Source organism: Sturnira hondurensis, unplaced genomic scaffold, assembly GCF_014824575.4.
Source record: "Sturnira hondurensis isolate 20B ecotype Veracruz unplaced genomic scaffold, ASM1482457v3 Scaffold0003801, whole genome shotgun sequence".
Lineage (NCBI taxonomy): Eukaryota > Metazoa > Chordata > Mammalia > Chiroptera > Phyllostomidae > Sturnira > Sturnira hondurensis.
In genome coordinates, this window is record NW_028076432.1 from 9,005,017 (window position 1) to 9,032,929 (window position 27,913).

The 27,913-nt window shown below is 37.0% G+C and overlaps 1 protein-coding gene across 1 annotated transcript in view; it reads left to right on the forward strand.

The window, feature by feature from the left end:
• Positions 1-6,017: 6,017 nt before the first annotated feature.
• The window catches only part of TYR (tyrosinase), a 77,989-nt gene continuing 56,093 nt past the window's right edge, over positions 6,018-27,913 (forward strand). Inside the window, exons 1-2 of the mRNA XM_037042925.1 lie at positions 6,018-6,931; positions 18,477-18,693. Of these exons, the coding sequence (XP_036898820.1) occupies positions 6,113-6,931; positions 18,477-18,693 (1,036 nt within the window). The 5' untranslated portion in view covers positions 6,018-6,112. The remainder of the gene's footprint in view (positions 6,932-18,476; positions 18,694-27,913) is intronic.

Sequence of the window (27,913 nt, forward strand, 5' to 3'; positions counted from 1 at the left end):
GATGTTAAAAAATTATCAGTAGCCTAGAATGTTGTGATTTATTAAATCAGCATAATAGATTTATGGATACGCATTGTATTATTTATCTTTTTCTACATGTTTAAAATTTTAGAACTTTAAAATACATTTCACACAATAAGGAAAATACAAAATGGTAGATCTATCCATTCAGCAATCTATCCATTCTCCAGCTAATGAAGATATTCTTAGAGTGCCAGGCACTGTACCAGGACTTTTACCCCAGAGAACTGGTCTGAAGGGAGCATCACACAAATGAATAAATTATTGCAATGTATTGTGATGATTGCAATGGCAAAAGTGAGCTCAGGTTGCAATGAGAGACTAGAAGTCTGCAGAAAGCAAAGGGTTTCTTGAGGCTGTGACATCTGAGCTAAATCTTTACAGTGTGACTAGATTATGCAAGCAAATAAAAGGAGAAAATATTCTTAGTATGGAAAAAAAAAACATGTGCTAAGCTCAGAATCCTAAATAAGTGTGACATCTCTGTGCAATGGCAGATGTTCAGTTTCCCTGAGAATAAGATTTTAATTAGAAGAAAAGGGAAAGTGAGAATGGCAGGTAGAAAAGAAAGGGTCAATTTATAATAATGATATCTAGTTTTAGCTACTAAAGTAGTTATTTCTTAGCTCTTAACACTGTTCAGAAGGTCTAGAAGTAATGAGAATCCTATAGCAATGAACACCATGAGCACCCAATTTGTGGTTTTTAATAATAGCAGTTAACATTTATTGAGTATTTAACGTGTGTCAGAATTTGTAAAACTACAAAGAATGTCATAAGGTGGAGAATACTCAGGCAGTGATACATGAAATTATGGAACAATCATAATTATGCACTTAAAATTAAATTATTGAACATATGCTTATCTTCCCCCTTTTTAATTCCCATGGGACATAAGAAGTAATAACTGGCAGACTTTGGATAAAAATTCAGGTCTGACTTCAGAGCATCGAGTCCAGGGACAGCTGAGGTCTTAGAATTATAGCACTTTGCAACCCCCAGGTATCTAGGGTAGGATCTTGGGCACAGTGGGTACTCAATATTTATTGAATAAGTGAACAAGTCTAAACTTAAACTGTAGAGAGTTGATAGCTCCATATTTTCCCTTCCAGCTCTACACATGTATATACATAAACACAATCATAATTATCATTACCCAACATATCATAATGTAGCTTGGCTGATGTGTACTAATTAGCTGAATATTGAATATATATACATATATATTTACTTTCAAAACAAACCCACCAAATACATTAAACTCTAGAAGTCATCACATGATAATTAAAATGAATACATCAGCTATGTTTAGAGGTTGTTAGGGCACTAAATCACTATTATGAAATTGATAAAGGTCAAGAATCAAGTGTTTACCCTTCTTTTTGAACAGAATGTATGCGAGAGCAACCAAATAGTTGATGAGGAAAAGCTATTCTTTTTCTTTCTTTTTTATTTAATTGTTGTTCCAAGTACAGTTTTCTGTCTTTTACTCCCATGAAAAGTTATTCTTTACAAAAGAATCACAATTAATAAATGTATGTAAAATTACAAAGTTCACTATTGTTGTATTTTTAATGAAACAATGGATATAGGAAACAATTACTAGTGAATAATAAAACCATGAGGTAAAACTTTGTCATAGCACTATATAGTAGACATGACAGTCTGACATCAACTCAAACCACTGATTAATTTTAAAAAAAGTACTAGTGCAGAAACCATAGAATATATTTCTCTGCTGTCTTTGAGTAAGTAGTATACAGCAAGACCTGTGAAATAGTTCTTAACTAAAACAATAAAATTGACCCTGAAGTCAATCCTCTCTCTGTCTATGAGACGATAGAAAATACAAGATAGAGAAACATGCATGGTAAGTGATACCACAAGGATACTACTAGGCAAGCTGAGAAGTGCAGAAATTCTACAGGACAAAATTTGATTTCTTCTAAAAATAAATTACATTTAAAATGAAGAAAAAAAGAAATGTGGATATTTAAAAACTTAAGAAATAACTCTAGCCCTGGCTGGTGTAGCTCAGTGGATTGAGTGTGGGCCTGTGACGCAAAGGATTGCGGTTCGATTCCCAGTCAGGGCACATGCCTGGGTTGCAGGCCAGTTCCCAGCAGGGACACGTGAGAGGCAACCATACATTGATATTTCTCTCCCTCTCTCCTTCCCTTCCCCTCTTTTTAAGATAAATAAATAAAATCTTAAAAAGAAAGAAAAAGAAATAACTCTAAACAAAATCAATATATGGACTCTTGGATCTTGAAAAAGAACATTTTTAAGACAATGAAAATAAATTAAGCATAGACTTAAAAATAAGATGACATTAAGGAATCGTTCTTTTTGTCTGAGATGAACTGGTATTGTGGTTATATTTTTAAGTCTTTAATTGTTAGCTATGTATACTGAGACTTTATGGAGAAAATACAACGTTTGTTCAAAAACACTAAAAAATTTGTTTCTTTTTATTTTGGTGGGACAGAAGAAACAATGCCTGTAGAAAGATAATAGTTGTTCAATTTTGATGAGGGGTACATGCTAATTCATGAAATTACTTTTTTCTGTTTGAGTGTATTTGTCTATTCCCATTGTAAACTGTATTTTAACATAATAGCTATTCAAGCTGAACTGAGTATGTCACTTACACTCAGTAAATTGTAGCTGCTATTAAAATTGAGATGAGAGCTAAAAACAAAACCAGAGAAGAATGTTTTAACTATTGTTAAATAAATGAGCAGACAAATGGTCGGAGTGAGAGAAAGAGCAAGGCTGACTAGATTGAAACCCAGACAGTGTGAACGATCAGTGTAAACATCAGAAAAGAGAGGACAGTTGTCGATGGCTAGACTATAGCTTAAACTCTCAAATTGAACATGCTTAACTCCACTTCCCACAAATATTTTATCCTTCATTGTTCCTCATTTTAGTTAATGGCACACGCAGGAAACCTAGATGTCAACTCCAACTCTCTCTCCCCATCACCTCTCCCTCCCCTTGAATTCATCACTTGTACCTCAGGGATCATCATTCTGGGTCAAACCACACAATTTCTTGCCTGCATTATTCCACTAATTTCTAACCATTATTTTTACATTTACTCTTGCTCTCACGCCTACATCTGTGAGTGGAATTTTTTAATTCTCTCATGATTATTTCAAAACTCTGCTATAAAGCCTTCAAGGACTATGATCTCATCCACATACATACCTCCATACTTGTATCACATCTTCATAGCTTTGAGGGTTATAACCGCCCGAAATGTCCTTTGGTTCCCTGAACATGCCCTGCCCTCTTCTTCACTTTGCGTATGAAACCCCTTTTGTCTGGAATGCTGTCACAGCCACGGTTCTCTTCACTAAACAGGCTTCTACTAAGGCTTCAGCGAACGCTTGACATGAAACGAATCCCAGAAAACCTTTCTTGACTAGATAGGTCCTTCCACCATATTCCCTAGTAGCTCTGTTTGTCTTTTATAGCATCTTAAAAAGACATTTAATCAGGAAAATATTGCCTAACATATGTATAGTTATAAATATTATTTAAATATTACTAAAATAAAAATATTATTTTAACAGATATGAACATGGCTCATGAGGGTAGAAAACTCTCACTTGGGCTTACCATGACATCCGCATCTCTCAGCACATGCCTGAAAATTGATGCTCAATAAATCTTTGTAGTATATTTACTAAGCCCCTAGTACTGGCTAACAAAGCATTTCATGAACTGAGGTGCTGACTCACACAATAACCTTCCAGGAAAAGATAGAATACTCCAATTCTATAAACTAGAGACACCTAGAGTTCACCTTGAGTTCAGAGAGGAACCAGTCTAAATGAGGTTTGATACTTAAGAAGTTTGTATTGACCGTAAGACTGATTGATATACAGATGGGCCGGAGGAGTTAGTACCCTATATTTGAGAATAATGATGAGGTCTGTTAATTTAAAGAACTCAACCCTATGAAAGAAATTAGAGGACAAACGACATTTTAGCCATTCCTCTGAGCATGCTCTGAAGAATAAGAAAAGCAGACTTGGGAGAGTAGACACAGAGGCCCCGTGGAGTGAGTGGAAGCTTTCTAAGTTATTCACTGAGGCAGAGGGGCAAGTGGAAAATAAAATTCTTAATTAAATTGAACATGAGAACTGAATTCTGTCTGCAAGTAGATGGAACAGAATTACAAAAGGCCCCGTGTGGTTAAAAGTAATACAGAATCAAGACTCCCCAGGGACTAGAAGCCCGGTTTTAATCTCTTTGTGGCTCTGAAAGGAGGAAGAAAAAAGATTAAGCCTCCTTGTGGAGATCATGTGATGATTTCCTGATCCCAGCCAGAGGCAGCATTTCCATGGAAACTTCTCTTCCTCTTCACCCACACACTGCTCTTTCCACCTCAAAGGGCTGCTTTGAGACTCCAGAGAGTAGTATGAAGGAGCCTAGACGATTTTTCGTGAGATAAACTTCAGCAGATAGGGGAGAGGGCAGATGGGCTGACATTCTGGGGTCACCAGGATAGTGATGACCTTCCCTAGAACCCCACAGCCAAGAGCCCAGACACAGCCACTTTCCTCAGAGCTTTCACTTTCCATGCTTGCTCTTTCCAGTTCCTGGGACCTCCCAGGTGTGGGTGTGGAGCAGGATAAGGAAGTCTAGGAGAAGCAACTTTGATTTGACTACTCTCATCCTCTAATTCTTCCATTTGCCTTAGTGCAAACTTTTTCACTTTTAAGCCCCTCCATGGACTGGTTCCAGGTTTAATTTCCTAGCATGTGGGGAGCCTGTCTGACTCCAATGCTCTGAGAATGAAATGCAGCTCCCTCCTCTATAGAGTCTCCTGCCTGAAGTGGTGACTCCTTTCTCATTTGCCTTACTTATCCCCACCATACAAGGTCTTATTCAAGGTACTCCCTAAATAAAATTTGAATACTATTATAGAAAAAACTGTGCAATTCTTTCAACGATCCTGTTCAAGAGATGAAAAATCTTATATATTTATTAAGAATCTTATATATTTTTATAAGATTAAAAATCCTATATATTTATTATTTGTACTACTCATTTGAAAATGAGCACAAATTAAAAAATCTTATATATTTAAAAAATATATTTATTATTTGTACTAACTCATTTGAAAATTAGTGTGAGTGGTAAAATTATGTTTTTATTCATGCATTTTAATTTATCCAGGTCACTGTAGACACAGAGAAAGAATTCCTGGAAGAATTTATATGATCAATAAATATTTGTTGAATAAATACAGAATCCTGAGTCAGTCACTCATTAAATTGAAAACTTGGCAATGGCCACAGCATTGAAAAGAGGAGGAGTTTCCTTTGGGATATTAACTAGTAAAAGTCCCCTAAATAAGGCAGATCACCTACCTCTCAAAGTGACCTCTCCTTAGGTATAGTCAGGAAATGAGCACTTAGAGAGCGGCCAAGCAGCCAAATGCATCAAGATAATCAGGGAAGAGTAGCAGGATGATTTTTTCTCTCTGATACTTTATACAAAATAAATAAGCTGTAATAATTCAGATATAACAAATAATCTTTGGGCTCTGAAAAGGGTCCTTTTTAAACGAAGCTTACCTCTGAAAAACCTGTGGCCTATTTATGGTCTCCGAGGAACACCTACGTTATACCCACAATGTCTAACACTTACGGAGCTTTCACAGTAAGAGAACCTCTATTTCTAACACTACTTCTTATTTTCAAATCCAAATCATCATTAATTCCATAGTCAATTAACTGGGTTTTACATAGATCAGGCATTATTATTAATAATATTATTTATTATTATTCTAAGCATAAGAAACTATTAATGGTGAATAGTCTTTCTAGGGCCTATCCTATTTGCGGGGTACATACTAACTCCAACAAAAAGTTAGTCATGTGGTTTTCAGAAGATGAAAGCTTAAGATAAAGACTGAGAGTGTTTGATGCTGGAAGTGGGAGTGGTGTTATACGGGACTTAGCCAGAACATGTGATAGTCACTGCAGGGGTAGCTGGAAGAGAAGTGTGTGGCTTGATTACCCAGCTCAAACAGACTAGACCCAGCTCTAATCTTGTGAGGAGGAGAGGAAGGATGCTCCTGGCTGTGTTGTACTGCCTGCTGTGGAGTTCCCAGACCTCCGATGGCCATTTCCCTCGAGCCTGTGTGTCCTCCAAGGACTTGATGGAGAAACAATGCTGCCCACCATGGAGGGGTGATGGGAGTCCCTGTGGCCAGCTGTCAGGCAGGGGTTCCTGTCAGGATGTTGTTCTGTCCAGTGCACCACTTGGGCCTCAATTCCCCTTCACAGGGGTAGACGACCGGGAGTCCTGGCCCTCTGTCTTTTATAACAGGACCTGCCAATGCTCTAGCAACTTCATGGGATTCAACTGTGGAAATTGCAAGTTTGGCTTTGGGGGACCAAACTGCACAGAAAGGCGGCTTTTGGTGAGAAGAAACATCTTTGATTTGAATGTTCCAGAGAAGAACAAATTTCTTGCTTACCTCACTTTAGCAAAGCGTACTACTAGCCCAGACTACGTCATCCCAACCGGCACCTACGGCCAAATGAATAATGGGTCAACACCCATGTTTAGTGACATCAACATTTATGACCTCTTTGTCTGGATGCACTATTATGTGTCAAGGGATACACTGCTTGGGGGGTCAGAAATCTGGAGAGACATTGATTTCGCTCATGAAGCCCCAGGTTTCCTGCCTTGGCACAGACTCTTCTTGTTGCTGTGGGAACGAGAAATCCAGGAGCTAACAGGGGATGAGAACTTCACCATTCCTTACTGGGACTGGAGAGATGCTGAAAACTGTGACATTTGCACGGATGAGTATATGGGAGGTCGCAACCCAACAAACCCCAATCTACTCAGCCCAGCATCCTTCTTCTCCTCTTGGCAGGTAAGGTGTGCTGAGCACAAAGTATCAGGGCATAAAGGAAATTTAGGAATCCCTTCTTCAGGCAGGTCTGAGTAAACCTCCCTCCTTATCTCTTCTGCCAGGAGGAGAAAAGGACCCCTATTTAAAACTCTCAACATACCTTGCGTTTTTCCTTTAATAGAGCACACTTCACAATTATAGTTACATAGATATTTCTGTGCTTATTTGTCTGATATCTTCTACTAAATTCCCAAACTCTAATATGCAGATTATTTGGTTCATCACTGTACCCTCCAGCACTTAGGAGGGTGACCTCAAATGGGAAAGGCTTATTATTTATTGAAAAATGGATGAATAAAATATTTAGATGATTAAATAAATAAATGATCTATGTCAATGTGTCTGAAATTTTCATCACAATGAAATTCATACAGAGAACACATTAAAAGCAAAAATCCCTGGCCTAATCCCAGACCCATTGATCAGAGCCTTTAGTGGGTGGTCCTGGGGAAGCATTATTTACTAGATGTCTTTGGTGATTATGACCATCAGGACAATTTGAGGAATAGTCTTTAGATAAAATCTTTTTTGTTTTAAATACCTGAGAACCCTGAGGCCCAAATAGATAAATAGTGAAAATAGCTAACATTTATTGAATATTTAGCATGTGTGAAACCCTGTTGCGAGTGTTTTTGTGCATCAAATAATTTAATAGTTTTATTAGTTAATACTTCCCATTTTAAAGATTAAATAACTGAGATATAAAGATAGTAAGTAACTTGTACAAGATCACTGAGCTAGTTAGTAGTAGAGACAAGATTTATTATCTGATAGATTGGTTTCATGATCACCCAAAACTATTTCCAAGGACATGACTGCTGGATGTCTTCAGCCAAAAGATATGGCCATTCTGTCTCACTTTTGTCCTTAAGCTGCATAAGAAATTAGCTCTTTTCCCCGTAAAACATGCATACTTTAGAGGTACACGATAAAGAATTACTACTCTAAAATTCAATTTATAGTTCTCCTATTCTAACTTTTTCATTATGGATTAGGGACAAAAGGTAACCAAAGAAATATGTTTTTAATTATTTATCATTTTAAACCATAAGATAGAAGGAATGTTTTTCTGTTTGTATTCCAAACATTTGTATTATAGCAGTGCTTTATGGAACTAAGCCCACTATTTAAACAGGACGGGAAGGATCTCATCTTTGTACTTCACATTCTGAAGTTTTGGAATGTGGATGACTTCCCATCTGACCCCTTTGCCTCCCCCATCCCCCAACCCAACAAACTAAGTTCTCATACCTTCCAAATGGGGCCTATTGGAGCTCATTGAAAAATGGTTGCTGTATAATCCTGGTGTCACTAATGTCAGCTATTCACCAAGATTAATGAATGAATTTGTACAGGAAAGGCTATTCAAAGATGCTTGGAAAAAATCTATTCCAATAGGACTTCAGAGCCTCCTGCCTTAATCTATTAGTAGACAACTCTCATCTAACTCTCACAACCTCGGTTATACTGCTTAAAATACTGTTAAGCTTGGATGTGGGATTTTGAGTGATTTCACTCAAGGAAACTATACTGCTTTCCTTAACTGTACAGCTTCACTTGACCCAGGATTATCTAAATTATCAAAAAAGTTATAACATCCACACTGAACCCTAACAGATAGATACTAATTGATATTTAATTACATGGGATGTATGCTACTTGGTGACACCCGAATTATATTTATAATTATTTTGAATCATTCATTAACTTTTAGTGGAAAATTGTTTCTTCTGTTCCTTTGTGATTGTGGCCAATTTCATTTCTATATAAAACTTATTGAATTTAATAGATAAGTACTGGACTAAATTGTTATAACATTTGTTTCAGTGTAGTTCTGTATTTAAACTGCTATTTAGTAACTGGTGTTAAAAAGGAAATTAGGAAAAAGGGTGGACAAAGGCCATCGACAAAAACCACGTAAACAATAGTTTGAATAAGAAAGGTGAGATGAATGAGCATCCATATTAACTTACTATATGTGGTGTCACTGCATGAAGTGACAGCGAAGACCCACCTTTAGTTGGCTGTTTCCATTCCTTCACGCAACCTCTCTTGTTATAGCCTTTTAGAAATTAAGGTAAATTGTTTATATTGATTTAATTTGGTAGTTCTCAGCATCTAAAGTATTTAGGGAGCTTTAGAAAACAAAAGAAAAACCCCCAAACAATCACATGGGCTCCCATCTAACGTCTACCAGAAAATCATATTCAGTTGGTCCACTGTGAAGTCTAGACATCTGCATTTCAAAACCTTCCCATGCAACTCTAATGTGCAGACAGCACTGAGAACCACTGCTTTAATGAATATTAGATTGTTTTGGTACCTCTTCCACTTTATAAACGCAGGTTCTGTAGTAAACACACCACTTGGTTAAAGGTTTTTGCCTGCACTGAACAGTTAAGTCAGGAACTGAACTATTTTCTGTGAGATGAAATCACAAAGTTTCCATACTCATTAATACCTTCCAAATCAGCTAGATAGCCCCTTTGACACAAAGCCTATATTTTCCCCTTGATTTTAGTTATTTTTTTTACTTGACACAAAAATAGAATTTTAGAGATTCATAGGATTTGAGAACTCTGAGACTGTGAGACCCTTCAATAGCATCTAGTATTGCGTCCACATTTTATAGAGGAAGATAGAGAGGCCCCAGAAGCTAAGATGATTTGTCCAAGGTCACATAGCTGAAGGCTAAAACCCAGTGCCTCTGACTCCAATACTATTTCAAGCCAACCATATTGTTTCCTATTTACAAGGAGCCGGTTAGAGTCAGGAGGAATTAAATAAGCCACTAATTTATGGGTGTAAAATTTTACTTCTGGTCACTTTGACTCTCTTAAATTTAATTGCACAGACAACTGAGGCAGATGTACTGATGTAGACCTTTCCATTCATATTATAATAAAAATATTCCACATCCATTACTCAAGTAGCACTAACCCTAACCCCTTTGTTATCGTCATCACCCTTTGCACAGATCTGTACCATAACATCTGTAACTCTTCAGCGCATGTCATTGTTTATAAACCTCTCTTTGCCTACCAGGTTGACAGCTACTCCAAGGTGCAGACCATTTCTTACCTATTTTTATATCCACAGATGCTAGGACCATGATATATACATGGAATGGGCTTTACAAATATGTGTTGAAAGGAACAACATTCAAACTCATAGAAATATTAACTCCAAGCTAACAAACATTAGAAATTAAATTCTGCCCTGGAAGGTGTAGCTCAGTGATTTCAGTGCTGGATGCAAACCAAAGGTTTGCTGATCTGATTCCCAGTCAGGGCACATGCCTGGGTTGCAAGCCAGGTCCCCGGTGGGGGAGGCGTGAGAGGCAACAACACATTGATGTTTCTTGCCCTCTCTTTCTTCTTCCCTTCCAGGCTCTCTAAAAATAAATAAATAAAATCTTTAAAAAATGTAAATCACAAAAAAATTAAAGTATGCATGGCTGGATTTCTGGAATTTTAGATGGCACTTCTTTATAACATTAGATCCCTAAGGCTAAGGATACAAAAATGCCATTATAAGCAGCAAATTTACAGTTTGGAAGAAGACATTTTGTATGGTTCTCTCTCAGCATGTGTGTGTGTGTGTATGTGTGTGTGTGTGCCTGAAAAGAAGGGACCACATAATAAAAAAGATCGAGCATATCTGAGTGTCATTTAAAGCGATTAATAATATTGAATAATAAGGTTTTCTATTAAGTAAAATATTAAAAATCAGGTACTTAATATTAGTTATTAGAAAGCATGTATTCAAAATTCACATCTTTTTGTATGTTCATTTTTTTTTTTGTTTAGTGTCAAAATCTTTTCAAGGAAAAGCATATTTGTCATCAGTTAAAACGGTTCATTATTTTTTGGAGATGGGGAGGTTCTTAATAATATTAAAGAACAGATACCTATGCTCCACACGGTTTGATTCAATGTAATGCAGGCAGCAGAAAAGCTAGCCAATGAAAGAAAAGGTAGATTGGGAACCGCTGTCATGATGGGTCAAAATAAAAAGAAAAAACAATTTTCTAGATGATAGACATGAGGGAAATTTTGCCAGGGAATTCACTCATCAGGTGAAAAGCACATCACATGGAAGCAAACAGTGGGAAGAAAAAAAGTCACATTTTAGCAGAAAGTCATGGGTTTTCGGTAACCATGGCAACAGCTCAATGAAATAACAGCTTCCCTCTTTTTTTTATGGAAAAGATTCTGTGGAATGTCATATGTTCTACATTTGTTTTCAGACAAAACCTCTAGTGCCATAATAAGAATCTTTGCTCCTGAAAGCTTTTAATAACTGGTAATTCATTGCTATTTCTTTAAATTTGAGAGAGCACTGTCTAGGTTCACCTTCTCCATTAATATGTCTGTTTCTTCTATCTCCTTTTTTTCATTTGACTTGGTACACTTGATTTTTTCCCATCATTACTGCAAACCACAGGTGTCAAAATAGAAAAAGAACAAATTTTTGTCTAAAGACCATTGCCATTTATCAGATGATATTGGATAAGTTATCTAGATTCTCTGACCTTTGGTTTTTCTCAACAACAAAAAACTGGGCTACAATTAGTATATATGATTGTTTTCTGTATTAACGGAAATACTGAATGAAATAGAAAACCAAATAGTATCATGGAAAGAAAGGGTATGTAATCTTTTTAAAAACTATTTGTTTGTTTATTTATTTATTTTTAGTTATTGTTCAAGTACAGATTTCTGTCTTTTACTCCCATCCCAGCTCACCCCTCCAGTGCTCCCCACCTCCCTCCCACTTCCACCCCCCCTAGTTTTTGTCCATGTGTCTTTTATACTAGTTCCTGTAAATCCTTCCCCTTTTCCCCTGAAATTCCCTCCCCTCTTTCTTCTGGACCCTGTCTGCCTGTTTTCTATTTCAGTGTCTTTGGTTATATTTTGCTTGTTTGACTGTATTGTTGTTTAGGTATTCTTTTGGGTCCTATAAACATAAGTATCAGTAGACTATTGTATCTGAAAATTTGGCAATATCAATAGACTATTTTAACTTAGCTACAAGATTCTGGTACCTGGTATAAAGATGGCGGCATACATAGACATGGCTCACCTCTTTGCACAACAACAACAAAATTACAACTAAAAGTAGAAAAAACTATCACTCAGAACTGACAGCAATTGTGTTGAATAAAAGCCTGGTAACTATGAAATTAAAGAAACCACATCCATTCAGACTGGTAGGAGGGGTGCAGACAGGGAACGGGCAGGTCCCACATAAACATGTGGTAGCTAAAAATTTGGGAGGGATAGCTTGGGAGCAAGGAGTCTCAGCCCTACACCAGGCCCCCTGTTGAGGGTTCCAGTGCCAGGAAGATAAGTCCCCACAGCTTCTGTCTATAAAAGTTGGGTCGGTGGAAGAAAATTCTGGAGTCCCAAGCAGTTCCTCTTAAAAAACCCACACATGGACTCACCTACACAGACTCACTCCCTCTGGGCTCCAGCACCAGGGTAGAGATTGACGGGTGTAAGTGGCATGCAGGGGGAGACTGCGGTGTCTGGCATCAAGATGAGCAGAGGCCATTGTCCATTTTCTGGGCCCTATTCCCACTGAGCCAGCAGACTGGTACCATATCTAAGATTCTATTAAGATGGCTAACACTGTTTGACCTGCCTTGGAGATCCCTACAGACTCTGCCCTACCCACTTTAAGGCCCACCCAAGCTTCATTTTCATATGATTGGCTGGGCTTGGCCCATGCTTCAAACCTCCTTCAAACAAGCATCAGCTGGCCTCAGTGAGCCCCAGGCCTGGAACTAGCAGACTAGACTCACAGCTTGGGTTTGCTTGGAAATCTCTAAGCCCAGCACAAGTAGCAGCCATCTCAAATTGCTTTTAACTCAGGCAGGGTGGCCTCAAGAAAAACACAGGTAGGGGCTGATCTTGGCCTGCACCACCTGGGGAACACTAGGGCCAGTGCTCCCAGTGAACAGCTACAGACCACATCGGAGCACCACCATTCTTCCCCTGCATAGCTGACCCTCTACAGAAGGTGAAGGTTGATAGCAAGTGGTCACAGCCAATCTTTGCAGCTGTCTGGCCTGGATAAATCCCTCCCATTGATCTGCCAACAGCAATCAAGGCTCAACTACAAGAGGAGGGTGTACTCAGACCACATGAAGGGTGCACCTTGAGCCTTTAGCTTGGCTGATAAGGGAGGCTGTGCCACTGGACCCTATAGGACACCTGCTACATTAGGCCACAGTACCAAGACACAGAGTCAAAGAAGCTCTACCTAATACACAGAAACAAACACTGGGAGGCTGCCAAAATGAGGAGACATAGAAACATAGCCCAAAGGAAAGAACAAATCAAAACCCCAGAAAAAGAGCTAAAAGAAATGGAGATAAGCAATCCATCAGATGGAGAGTTCAAAGCATTGATTATAAGGATGCTCAAGGAAGTTAATGAGGACTTTAACAGCATAAAAAAGATCCAGTCAGAAATGAAGGCTACACTAATTGAGAAAAAGAACAACTTACAGGGAAACAATAGTAGACTGCGTGAAGCTGAGTATCAAATCAATGTTTTGGAACATAAGGAAGCAACAACCAACCAATCAGAGGAAAGAATCTGAAAAAACGAGGATAGTGTAAGCAGCCTGTGGGACAGCTTTAAGCAATCCAATGTTCACTTCATAGGGGTGTCAGAAAGAGAAAAGATAGAGCAAGAAATTAGAAAATTATTTGAAAAAACAATGAAAGAAAACTTCCCCAATCTGGTGAAGGAAATAGACATGCAGGTTCAGGAACCACAGAGAGTCCCGAACAAGATGGATGCAAAGAGGGCCACTCTAAGACATGTAATTAAAATGGCAAAAGTTAAAGATAAAGAGATGGAAGGGGGGGCTATGGGAGAGTGGGTAAGATGTGAAAGGATTAAGAAGTAAAAATAGGTAGTTACAGAATAGCCATGAGGATGTAACGTACAGTAGCCAAAGAACTTAGACACATGACTCATGGACATGAACAAAGATTGGGGTATTGTCTAAGGGAATAAGGAGTGCACGGTAGAGGGGGGCAATGGGGGAAAACCAGGACCACTGTAATAGCATAATCAATAAAATATTAAAAGTAATATTAAAATATACCATAGATTTTTTATCCATTTATTTACTGATGGGCATATAGGTTTCTTTCACCTCTTGGCTATTGTAAATTGTGCTGCAATGAACATTGGTGTACATAGGTTCTTTTTGATTGGTGTTTCAGGTTCTTAGGATATACTCCTAACAATGGAATTGCTGGGTCAAAAGGCATGTTCATTTTTAGTTTCCTGAGAAAATTCCATACTGTTTTCCATAATGGGTATACCAGTCTGCAATCCCACCAACAGTGAACTAGGGTCCCCTTTTCCCACTATGGTACATTTACACAATGGAATTCTATGCAGAAGAAAGAAAGAAGAAGCTCCTACCATTTGCAACATCATGGATGGAAATGGTGGAAAGCATTATGCTGAGTGAAATAAGCCAGGTGGTGAAAGACAAATACCATATGATCTCACCTTTAACAGGAACCTGAACAACAAAACAAACAAGCAAGCAAAATATGACCAAAGACACTGAAATACAGAACAGGCTGACAGGGACCAGAGAAGAGAGTGGGAAGAATCACAGGGGAAAAGAGGAAGGATTCACAGGAACAAGTATAAAGCACACATGGTCAATAACTAAGAGGGGGAGGGTGGAAACGGGAGGGAGGTAGGGATCACTGGGGGGAGGTGGGCAGGGCTGGGAATATAAGACAGAAAACTGTACTTGAACAATAATTAAATAAAAATAATATAAAATAAAATAAAGTGCATTTTCCTAAAACAGAAAAACAAAAGTAATATTAAAATAATATTGTAAAGCAGCATTGTGAAGAGACTTGATGAAATCTGTTAATGTAAAATAGTTTAGTACCTAACATATTCTTTGAGTTACATGTGTAGAAATTACTATTATAATATGTGTTGATATGATATTCCAATGTTGGTTACTATAATAATAAATATTCAACCAGTATTATATAATCAGAGTTAAAAAATTTGGTGACATGCCCAGTGGTCTTGTATTCAATAAATTTTAAGAGCTGCTATTATTTAACACTCTATCCTTGGATGTAGCACTATATACTAAGGGCTTTACATGTGTTAGATTATTTTATCTTCCATAGAAAGTTGTTATAATTCCCATTTTCAAATGAAAAACCTTGATACTCAGAGAGCTCAAGTATTTTGTCCAAGGTCATGCAGCTAATAAAGAGTCAATATCGGGAACCATGTCTTTCTGATTGTGATCTACATGGTTGGTCTCAACATTAGTGCCAACAATTTCCCCTACCCTGCTTGCCCTCTGTATCAAATAGAAAGACAATGATTTGAGGTTAAGTTTTTCAAGTTATTTATGGAACCAAGGTAGATTTCCTCCTTGTTACTAATACATCCAGTCATCTGAACACTTAGTCACTCGGCAGGTGGCATTTCAGCAAAAATAGTTCTATTCAAACCTCTCTAATTTAACCAAGAATGTCATGAAATGTTCTATTATTCAAATAGAAGTGAAAGTGATCTCCTCTGTGTTCCTGCCATGATGTCTAGTTAATCGACACTATAAATTAATCCAACACATTACATCTAAAACAGAAGTTACATTGGCTTTATTCAGACATTCCTAAGTCACTTACAGGCACTAATAAATGTCGTTGATATAGCTTTGGAATAAGAGAAATGAATATTAAGTTTCTAGCTCTAGTCCTAAACATCCTATGACCTTAGAAAAGTTACCTAACTCTTTTAGTTCTCAATTATATATGAAAAAAAGGATTGTGGAATGTGTTGAAGCATAAAGAAAACTAGAAACTGTCATTTGTTGAGTCAAAATTATGTTATTTCAATTATTATCGATCATATTATCAATATAGTAATCACATATTTATTTTATATAATGTTAGGTGCACTTATTATTTCATATTATAGTTGAGGAAACTGAGACTTAACAAGTCTAAATAACATGCTCATTGATACACTGCTAGTAAGTAGTTGAATTAGAATTGAATCCCATATCCACCTCAATTTTAGAGCCTGATTCTTTTCAACTCACAAATATTATTTTACTGACCCAAAATTAAAAGCTTCTCTAAGTGTTTCTCATTTAACACAGCAGCAGCCATTCCTGGGGCACAGGGCTCATTCAGTTGAAGGTGATTTAATTTGCTTTGACATTCCTATAGATTGCAAACCCATGGGAGCAGGGGACTGATAGGAGTGTCTTGATTATTTTTAACCATAGTGCAGACAGCTGACTAGGAATTCTTTTCACTTGTAAAATATTCTTGTGCCTTACCTATTTTCTATAAAATTATTAACCATAACAGAGGGCTCTAGGTCTTGCAGCCAGCCCTTTGTATTCTTCCACACCAAGACTTAGTTTTCTCATCAGTGAAATGAAGATAAGATCATATAAACCAACAAGGTGAGATTTTTTAAAAAATATACACAGTGATGTCTTCCTCATGGTCCAGGACACAGTAGGGCCATGATATAGACTTACCAAAAATGATACATTTCTGTAAATATCTTCTAGTGCAGAAGTTGTTAGCAATAAAAGGGCTAGGAAAAAAAGTGTGTTCAGCCTGGCTGGCGTAGATCAATGGATTGAGCATGGGCTGTGAACCAAAAGGTTGCTGGTTCAGTTCCCAGTCAGGGCACATGCCTGGGTTGCGGGCCAGGTCCCCAGTGGAGGCCATGTGAGAGACAACCACACATTGATGTTTCTCTCCCTCTCTTTCTCCTTCCCTCCTCCTCTCTCTAGAGATGAATGGATAAAATCTTTAAAAAATAAAATTAAAAAAAAATTATGTTCAGCACATGTTTGTAGTTGAAGATACATTGGTTTACTTCTTGATCTGTTTATTTACTCATCAAATATTTATTGAGCCTCTATCATGTATTCTGAGAATCAACAAAAACAACAATTTAAGAAGAAAGCTATCTTTGTGGAGATTACAATTTTTCAAGGAAAGTTATACAGAATTTTTTTTTTAATCCCAGGAGACGAAGGTGATTAAAGTTTAAGTTTGACAAAGAAGAATACTATCTAGTGAATGGGCAGAGGTCTTCTATGGAAGAATGTGCCTGCTGGGAACAGTCAGTGATGGCAGGGCAGGTTCTCCTGCACTTACGTTTTGGTTCAGTGTCGACATCTTGCTACCTAGCTACTTGCTTTCATTGAATCTGAGGCTTCAATAATTTTAAAATGAAGAGCTAATTTATATACCACTAAACTGTGAATCTGTCAATTAAATTATAATGTGATATTATTAACCCTTTAGTATTTTTATTTTATATTTATTGAAAGAGCTACTTTTGTCTTATTTAGTCAAATATTTTTCTCATAGTTTGCTGTTCCACATACATACAAAGAAAACTATAAAAATATTTCAGTGAAGGATGCCTATAACTTCATATTTAGAGTCAATTTTTTAAATTACTTTTTTAAGTCAGAATATACAAGTTTTTTTTTTTAAAGATTGCCTTGACCTTGAAGACTGGGTAGAGTATCAGATGCATGGCAGGGGATGGGTGTTCTTATGGAAGGAGAAAAAGTATGGGAGGAAGGGGCAACGGCAATGCCCAGAAAAGAGCAGCCCATCAGAATTCAACAGTAGGATCACAGAATTTTAAGCAAATGGGGAGTGGCTGTCAAATTCAAGATATCCTCTGGAGGTAGAATTGAAAATATTCAATGATGGTTTCAATAAGAAAGAAAAAAGAGAATAAAATCCCAACAGTAAATACCAGTTTCTGGCTTAAACATGATAACTCATGGGCTTCTGGTTTGAACTGCAGGATGGTGGTGAGATAGAAAATGTAGATAGAGTAACAGATTTAGGGTTTTTAATGTTACATTTGCGATGCATGTGAGATAACATTGGAAAATGGAGTCAGGGAGGAATATACAAATTTAAGACTCAGAGTCATTTTGAACTAGAGATAGGAATTAGGGAGTTCTAATCATATAATGTAAGCCATGAAATTGGTTGTTCAGCCAGAGAAGATACAGAAAGAGATAAAAGAAGAGGGATACAGACCTAAACTCTGGGCCATACCTGGTCTCGTGAACATAAAACCAGTGAAGCCACACAACAGATAATTAACATGTCAGTCAAGTTAGTTTTCTCCTCAAATAAATATTTGACATCAATTATATAAAGCCATTGTTATACCCATTTGATAGCTGAAGCTTAGGGAATTTAACACATTTTCTTAAGTGGTAAATTCAAAACTACAATTCTTTTCTAGATTTTGGGTTTTGTGGTGTATTCTTCAACCTGCAGAAAGTTGCTTTCTTCAACAATTTCCTCTAAATTATTCACCTCCTTATGATTAGAGATAAAAATATGGCAACCAGAAATTTCAACCTCCCTATTTTCCCCTCTGACTTTGACTTAGAGGTGGTGCCTACTTTAACATCAAGGTGTTCTGTGCAGATCATCTGTAGCCGATCGGAGGAGTACAACAGCCATCAGGTCCTGTGCAATGGGACTCCTGAGGGACCGTTACTGCGCAACCCTGGAAACCACGACAAGGCCAGGACCCCAAGGCTCCCCTCCTCTGCTGAAGTGGAGTTTTGCCTGAATCTGACCCAGTATGAAACGGGTTCCATGGATAAAAACACCAATTTCAGCTTTAGAAACACACTGGAAGGTAATACCTCCCTTTTTCACTCATTTAAAATGGATGTTTTTTTCAGAATTTATGTTTACTATCTCTTATCCAACACTGTAAATGCAGAAGAGTTTGAAAATTCAGAATTTTGAGTAAGGACATTTGTCATACTTACATAGTTGGCCCATAAACAAAGCAGAGTCTAGGCAGCACACCATAATCCAACACGTTAATAACTCATTAGCAAAGTGTGTGGCTGTATCCACTATAGCAATCAGTAGAGATAATAGGCAGCCTAATGGCAAATAAAGTCAAGTCTTCCCACTAAAAGAGTATGGGTGCCAAACAAAATAATACATGTTCAGAAGTTTTTGCAATTATTAATATAGGACTGGGGATCTATTATACTTTCCTAAGCTTTAGTATTTTATCTAGTTTAAAATATTCTGGACCCTAGGTTCTTTGGGGCAAGTCCATTCCTCTAACTTGAATCAAGATAAAACCCACATTTGGGGGTTAAGCTCCTATTCCATTATCCCTTAAGATCTTTTGCTTCATCAGAGATGCCGTTTCATAGTCTCTTTTAGGTCCTCCTTACATCTCCTGCAAAGCTCTCAACCTTGCATATGTATTTCCTTCAGCACCTGTTCCTTTTCCTCTGCCCAAGGCAGTCCCAGGCATAAAATCCTCTTCACCTCAATTTGCTTTAAACAAACCTACAAACAACACAGGCAAACAAGAACACTAACTTAAGTCACTGGAGGTTTGGAAAAACATAGGGTACTGACTTGCCACAAGACAAAAAAAGAATTTAACCCCAGACATTCCACCTTCTAAAACCTCTGGCGCCCTACCAGGTAGAAAAACCTTGCTCTCTTTCCTTGTTTATCCTTAACTTTTTGCTTCATTTTTTTTCTTGTCCTTGTGATAGTTGTTTTATCTTTTAAGTTCTGTTGCTCAACTATGTAAAGGAATGTCCCTCTCTCTCATTTCCCCATGTCCTTACACCCTCTAACTCTAGACCTTATGCTCCCTGAAAAGAAATTAAAACAAAGAGAATATCACTCTAAAGAAGAATCCTGGTGCAGCTGTTGAAATAAAAAGTATGCTTACTTTACTAGAGTAATATCAATGATTAACATTTTCCAAATAATCACTGTGTGCAAGGCACTAGGCCAAACATTTGTACAGCACTATCTCACTTAATCCTTAAAGTCACCCTCTGAGAAAGAAGGCATCATTATTTCCAGTTTAAAAGGAGGACACAAGATCAGAGGTACTGAGTAACTTGGGTACTGTGGCTCATTTGTTAAGGGGCAGAGCTAAATCTGTTCCTAGATTTGTCAAATGCTAAAATACGAGAGTCCTTTCCAGTGTACTCTAATGAGCAAAGCATTCTGAGCTTCTTGAAGGTGGACAATATAAAGCTGGCCCTTCAATAATCATACATGAAGACAGTGCATGATGCCCAGGAGCCTCAGACAATACAAGGTGAGACTAAGGCGCACGCACGAGAATTGATACCCACCATCTGGGAGGAATGGTCAGGTATCCACGGGGACTGTGCATGGTTTAACAGGATTCCAAATGCTGACTTAATGACATGCAAAGAGGCTCCACACTTAAAGGGACTGGAGTACTTACTCCGCAGGCCTTTTAGTCAGATTTTCTAGTGGTGAAAAAGCATGAACTTTGTTATTAAGGAGTGTGGGCTGGTCACAGAAATAAGGTAGGGGAGTGTCACGTCTCTGGGCTTCAAACAAAAAAGAAGTGGCTTGAGCCCTATCAACTCAGCTAGTAGCTTTCAAATGAGCTTCTAATGCACAGAGATGAGTAGAGAACATCAAGTTTATTGGAAATAATTTGCTATCACTAAAAATTGTTTGATAATACTTTTCAGATAATAATTTACTCTCATTCACATGTAACTTGAGAAGGTGAGGAAAGGCATATCATGGCCCATTATCTGACACATAATATGTGTTTAATAAGTGTTGATAACTGAACACACAAATGATATCTAAGGTATTTCAAACTGCACCTAACTCACTGTTTAGTTTATCTATATTTGTTATATGAAGCTAATGTACTAGTAGGAAAATGTTAGAAAACATTGACCTTATTTAACAAGAGCTTTTCCTGACTGGGGATACATAGTTTACTCTTCTTTAAACATTGATTCAGAAATAATTTTAATCTTAAGGAAAAATTGCACTGATAAAAACAGTATAACTACAGAACCACATACACACACACACATACTCTTTATAGATTCACTTACTGTTTACATTTTATCCTGTTTTCTTTCTTTCTCTGTCTCCCAGTCTGAACCATTTGAGGTAGATTACATAGATCAGAATCCTTTACCCACAGACACTCCGGTGTATTTTTCCTTAGAACACAAACATTCCCTTACATAACTGCAGAATAGTTATCAACTTCAGTAAATTCTGTATTGATGTAAAGTTTTATTCTAATCTAGAATTTATATTCCAATTTTTTTCAATAGACCTAATAACATCCTTTATAGCATTTTTCCTCTCTGGAACAGGATCCTGTCGAGGGTCAGGTAGTATGCAGTTGTTATGCCTCGTTAGCCTTCTTTAATATGAAATATTTTTACAGCCTTTTTAAAAATGAGATTGATGTTTTGGGGAGTACCATCCCTCCAACCATTTTAAAATAGAATCTTCCTCAGTTTGAGTGTGTCTGAGGTTTCCTCATGATCGGATCCAAGTAATATATTCTTAGCCAGAATTCTACACAGGCAGTTCTCTGTCTTTCTCAGAGGGTGTCACAGCTGGAGGCACACGCTGACCATCTGGCTCACATTGGTCATATTAATTTGATTGTTTTCTCCAGGTGTGGTGTAATTTTCCCATTGTATAAATTATATTTCCCCCTTTCCAATGAATAAATTGACTTCATGGAGACATTTGTAACATTATGCAAATATACTGCTTCTCATCACAATTTTCTCCTGCAATTACCATCCATTGATGGTCCCGAAATGATGACTTTCCAACGTTAGCACTTCCTCTGCCTTATTAACCAGCACTTTAGGACTCTACAGTTAGCAAGAGCCTTTCCTTCCTTCTTTCCTTCCTGCCTACCGTATGGAGTAAAGACTTTAATTTTTTCAAATACATATACATATACATATACATACATATATATATATATAATTGGATTATATATATATATATAATTCCTTAAGGTGCATAATTATCTTGATATTTAAGCGGTCCCACAGTTCACCTGTGACCTCACCTTTAAGCTGGTTCTTCTGTCTCCGTTTTATATCTCCATCATTTGTTGAGCACTCCTATTCTGGTAGAATAAAATATTTTAGAGTCATCCTGCACCTACACTGTCCCAGGCCTGGAAACATTGGTTCCTCTCAGTGGGGAAGGATATTAGAGACAAAGATCTGGAAGTAAGTTTTGCTTGATAAGGAGACACATTTGATCTCAAAATCCAGATGTAGTGGTGGGTGTGGGATGTCTTGGCTTATGAGGAGTGCCTAAGTGAATATAGTTGTGAGGACAACGGGACTGGGGAAGCAGGAGCAAAGGCAGCAGCCATTGCACTCTGCTGTCTCAATAAATTCAGGTGGAATTGAATGATTGGTTTTGATTGAACCTCACAGTTATCACTGCCCTTTTTGACTGTGGGCCTTGTGAGCAGTGTATAATCTATTTCCTGTAGGAAAATTCTCCCAGCCACTCCTGGGGTGGAGGAGCTGTTGTATTTTCATTTACTGAAGTTATTTATGTACCCACAGCTTTCCTCTTAGACTTATTGCTGAAGAAAATATTGAAGATGTATAACTTATAAATTGTGGGAAAGAGACATGTTTTTAGATAAAGCACAGAAACATAAGCATGTGGTATAAAAAGTAGTCTTCTGATCAGGCTAAATAGTTGGTCCCCATGGAGTATGGGTTATTAGACACAAAGAATCTTCTCGAGCAAATCTCTGACTGCTCGTGGTGTCTTGTATTTCACAGTTTAATACTACTACTCATGCAAAATTAGAACCGCTGTGTGTGTTGGAGAGTGAGGAAGGACTGCGAACTGAGAGTGAGGCAGTTTAGCGAAGTGGTTAAAGGCAATCAAACTAACCAGAATTTGATTCAAACTCCACCACTTCTTGGATGTGTGAAGTAAGTTATTTACCTCTCAACCTTAGTTTCATCATCTCTAAAATGCAGACAAGAATAATAACTTATGGAATTTGTGTAAGAATTGAGTGATATAATACATGTAAGGAATTTGTAACATTTCTTCAATAAATGGCATCTGTAATTATGTTAAACTGAAATTAGCTATTGTCAGTAAGTCATCAGTCATTACATTTTTTGACAATTAGCTTACAAACCAAGTATAGGCTTAGTCTGAAAATATAGATCAGGATGGGCTAGGTGTAGCAGAAAACTAGGGAGGAGAAAGTATGAAAAGGAAAAATTCTCAAGATAGACCCAGGGATAGATGACATTTTTGAAGATAGCTAGCTTTTGGGGAGAATTCTCCCAAATAAGAAGACAAGAGCAAAGGTAACTATTGTTACACAAAAGGGAATAAAGTGCAGGAACAAGAAACAAATCTAACTTAATGGCACATTTCCAGCCCTGAGCACAGTGCAATTTAGGACCATAGGAGCTTATAACTGGAGAGCACTTTTCAACGTATTCAGTCTAACATCCCATACTATGCTGAGATGCCCAGTACAGTATATCCTTATGGGGTCATTCAAGGACTAGGATCAGGAAGTTCTTTAGACTTAGAAAAAAATATTTTGTTCAATTTAAAGAGCCCTCCATAATCCTGGCATTTCAGGAAATTATGGAAGAACGAATACATACAAAGATGACTATTATACAATTTCTGACCTCAAGGACCTCACCATCTAATAAATACCACATGAACACATGAGGAAAACACAATATAATGCTCAGTAAAAAAATAAATTTAGAACCCAGAAGTAAAGCATAAATATTTTCCAAGAAGATAAAAGTAAAACTGAATCTTGAAATATCAATAATTTCTCACCAAAAAGAGAAGAAAAGGAAAGTCACTTTCAGCAGAGGGAACAATACGTGCACTAGACTAGAAGAGTGAATGGGTGAGATTAGTGACACAAAATGAGAAGTGGTATATAGATAGAATATTAAGTTTGTAGTGGGAAATAACAGGAGGTATAAAGAATTCAGAATATACCATGAACACCAGTGTTTCTCCATTTTCTCTGGAGGAAGCAAAATATAGGCCCCTAAGTATACATCCACATATTCTTACATAATTGAGGGACTAAAGCATAGTCTATGTAAATGGATTTCATATCTTCCCTGTAAAAGAAATATATTCCAAAGCCAATGTTTAAAAATCATGATCTAATGCTCATATCTTCAAGAATATGTCTACATACCTTCTTTTGTGAAACACATCTATAGACAACTAAAGTAATGAGAGCTTTTGAAGCAGTGAATTTATATGATTCTACCTATATTTCAGAAATAGATGAAGCTAGCAGCCCTAGCAGAATGAAGAAAGATAGATTGATGAGCTAATGGGAGGAGGATGGGTGGTGAGGACTTGTTTTAAGATGGGGAGAATGAGTTGAAGATGAGTAGGCTAGGGTGCAGAAACCCTTGTATACTGCAGACTAGAGAGAACCAGAAGCTCTTCTTGTTGAGTCATTATGAGGGAGCAAGGTGAGCAACACATTGAGAATGATTCTGAAATGTCTGCCATTGATTTCTAGAAATCTGTCTTGTTTTGTCCTCTTAAGCTATATGCCATTAGAAAATTGAGTTTGTCTTCATAAAACTTCTAAAAATCTGATAGTATAATTCTTCAGAACATTTTCCCCACTACAATCCTTTAATCCTTTCTGATTTATTATGACTGTCAACTATGTCACTTGGAAGTATCTTACCTCTTCATTTGCTATGATTTCTTGAGGAAAAGTCTCGGAAGTGGCAAGTTAGCTCTGGGCTTTAATAAAAGATTATGAGGCCCTGGCTGGTATAGCTCAGTGGATTGAGCTCGGGCCTGCGCACCAGACGATCGCGGTTCGATTCCCAGTCAGGGCACATGCCTGGGTTGCAGTCTGGTTCCCTGCAGGCCAACTCCCAGCAGGGGACGCACGAAAGGCAACCATACATTGATGTTTCTCTCCCTCTCTCCTTCCCCTCTAAAGATAAATAAATAAATAAATACAATATTTAAAAAAAAAAAGATTATGAAAGTTTTGAAATTTTGAGTGAAGTTTTAAGGTAACAGTGTGCATACTTGAAGAGAAAGGCCTTGGCAAGTCATAATGAAGTCTCAAAGGATAACCTTCTTTTTTCCAGCGTCCCTGCCTTTCCCAGGGACTTTCCCAAAGTCCCAGGACTTTCTTAGGACATCCAGAAATGATCACAATGACTCAGAAAAAATAAACAAATTCAATTGAGACTGATTATGTAAACCAGAATGCCAAGGACATTACTTCAGCAGGTTGAGACATTCTAGTAATGGGAATGCTCAAGTCCTTTTCTATATATGTTTACCAATTCTGAGGGAATCAGAAAGCTGAGTAGCTTGATATAGATTGGTGAATGCTGACTCAGAACAAAGGTGGGAGGTTTTGAGAGATAATCCATCCAGACCAGGATAACTTTTCCAAGTCTTGGTTACTTAATTGCCCAGAATTACCACCTTAGCAATTTTGCTGATATTCTGATCAGGCAATACTTCTGATCATAATAATTGTAACAACAATCTTTATGTACCAGACATTCTAATTTCCCATTATGTCACTTAGTCCTTAGAACAGTCTAATGATATTTAATATTCGCTATTGAAGCATCATTTCAGTGAAGCTGTTATTCCGGTGAGTTTAGGTGACTGTCTCCTTCTAGTTGAATGAGCTAGCTCAACTCATTTGGCTCAAAGCATAACCTTTTGTCTCAGGGCAGAGGTCCTGTTCTATCACATGTAGGGAATTCAAAACAGTGTCCCGTGTATTACTTTCCAAGTGGGTTTACTTTGAATGTGATTCCATAATCAGAAGATTACATTAACTTCTAAAAAGCCTTAAATAAAATAGGGACTGCTATGTGATGGAGAAGACTTTGTCGGTATGTATAAATGTTTTAAGATATCTAGGGCAGAAGCTACTCCCAGGGAAGAGTTAATACTTATATACTAGGTTCAAAAAAGCATGTGAATCATAATTTCTGTGCATACCAATACCTATTAAATTTTTGGTCAGTGCCTTGTTTCCTAAAGTGGAAGGGCAGTGACACCAGAATATGATCATTGTACCTGTTTCTCAGAAACGCTCAAGTCGGGATTCTGTGATAGCCAGATAGAAACTGTGACTGTGTGAACACTAAGGGACATTTTCAGTTTTGCAGAGACAAATTTCTTTAGGCCCAGAGACATCGTTCTGATATCTCAGTGGTAGACACTCATAGTTTTATATTTTTTTCAGAAAGAAAAAAAACAACTTGAAAACAGAATAGTTTAAAATTTTGGCATATTATTGCTTGCTACTCAGTAAACTTTTAGCAGCAAGTGCAATAATCATATAACCCAAGCAATTTCTGTAAAAATAAAAAAAAGAAGTATCAAACACCATGTATTTACATGTGTTTAAATGCCTCCTTCATTTCTTCTATCATCTCCTAGTTGTACTGCCATGCAAATTGTTCTCACTAAATGTGAATATTGAGAAAGTAAAGTAATTTACTTAAGGCATGTGACATCTTTGCTACGAATTAAAAGGTGCCAGTGGTGGGCATGCAATACAATGTGCAGGTGGTTTGTGCACTTAAAATCTATGTGACTTTATTAACTATTGTCACCTCAAAAATTAATTTCTAAAAAGGCAAAAAAAGAGATAAAACATTATCTAGAAATATGGAGAACTAAAAACTGGAACAGAAAACCACTGTTTTCATTATAGCTATAAAACTTTGTAATGGACATGTATTACTTGAATAAAAATTGAAAAGGGAAAAACAGATAAAATAAAAAATAAAAATAAATGGTGCTGGTATTACGTGCTGGCGAACGCCATTTTAGGAGGTTACATTGGAGAGAGAAAGACAAAGAACTCCCCAGATTGGGAAGGGCCCTTTAAAGAGCACTAAAACACTGATTTTGAAGGTGTATAGTACCACATTTAAACCTCAATTGTCACATTATGAGCTTCCCTTCTCTCATTTTAGAAATGTATTTAATAATTATGTATTTTGGCTATTGTAAAGATGTATAAATACCTACCTCCTACTGCATATACAGGAAATGTCTCCCTTTTCCCCCACTCCTGTCCTCTCTGTAATCTTCAGTCTTCTCAACTCTCCTTGTAATTCAGCATAAGCTGTTAGTCTTTATGATGTATATTTATTCATATTAGGTAGCTTTCATTTCAATTTTTCATCATTTGAATTCACTGTTGTGGAAAATGGCCATTTGCTACAGAAGAATCTCATTTTTCCAATAACTCAACTTAAAATCCTAGAACACTTTTAAGGAGCAAACTAATAATGTACCTCTTCTAAGTATAGAGTTAGCATTATAGATATACTGATTTTATTTCCTTGGGACAAATCTCAGATGAAGATGCTACTACTCATTAGCAGTAAACAATGCAAAGAATTAAAAAAAGAATTCTATTTTTATGTATTTATTCATTTAGCACATATGAGAAACTTCAGGATATCAAGGTAAATTATCTATATCCTACGTATCTGTAGGACTGCTTTCTAATCTTCTACAGTGAATGATCTAGAATAATTTTTGGTTTCATTATCTATTTACAACTCTTACAGTATGTGGAGAACTCCAACAAACTATTGTTTATATAGGTTGCACTTATAGCCATGTACCATTTTTAAAACTTAAACTGAGAAAATATGAAAATATTTATTGAGTTATTAAAATAACAAAATTTATTCTATGTTAGTAAAATAACATAATTAAAATATACATCAAAATATTAAGCAGAATGGTACTGCTTCATATTTTTGAAAAAAATAAAAGTTGATACCTGGATTCAATGCCTGCTTCCATATTCAATATATTGTACTATCGTAGTTGGTTCAAAAATTTGAAGAAAATCCAGCCTCATACAGGTATAAAATTGGAATAAGGAGCAGGAAAATCTCATACACTAATGAAAAAAAACAGCAATAATAGATGGCACATACCTTTTTAGAGCTTCAAAATACATCTTAAAATAAGGGATCTGAGAAGTTCTACAATATAGA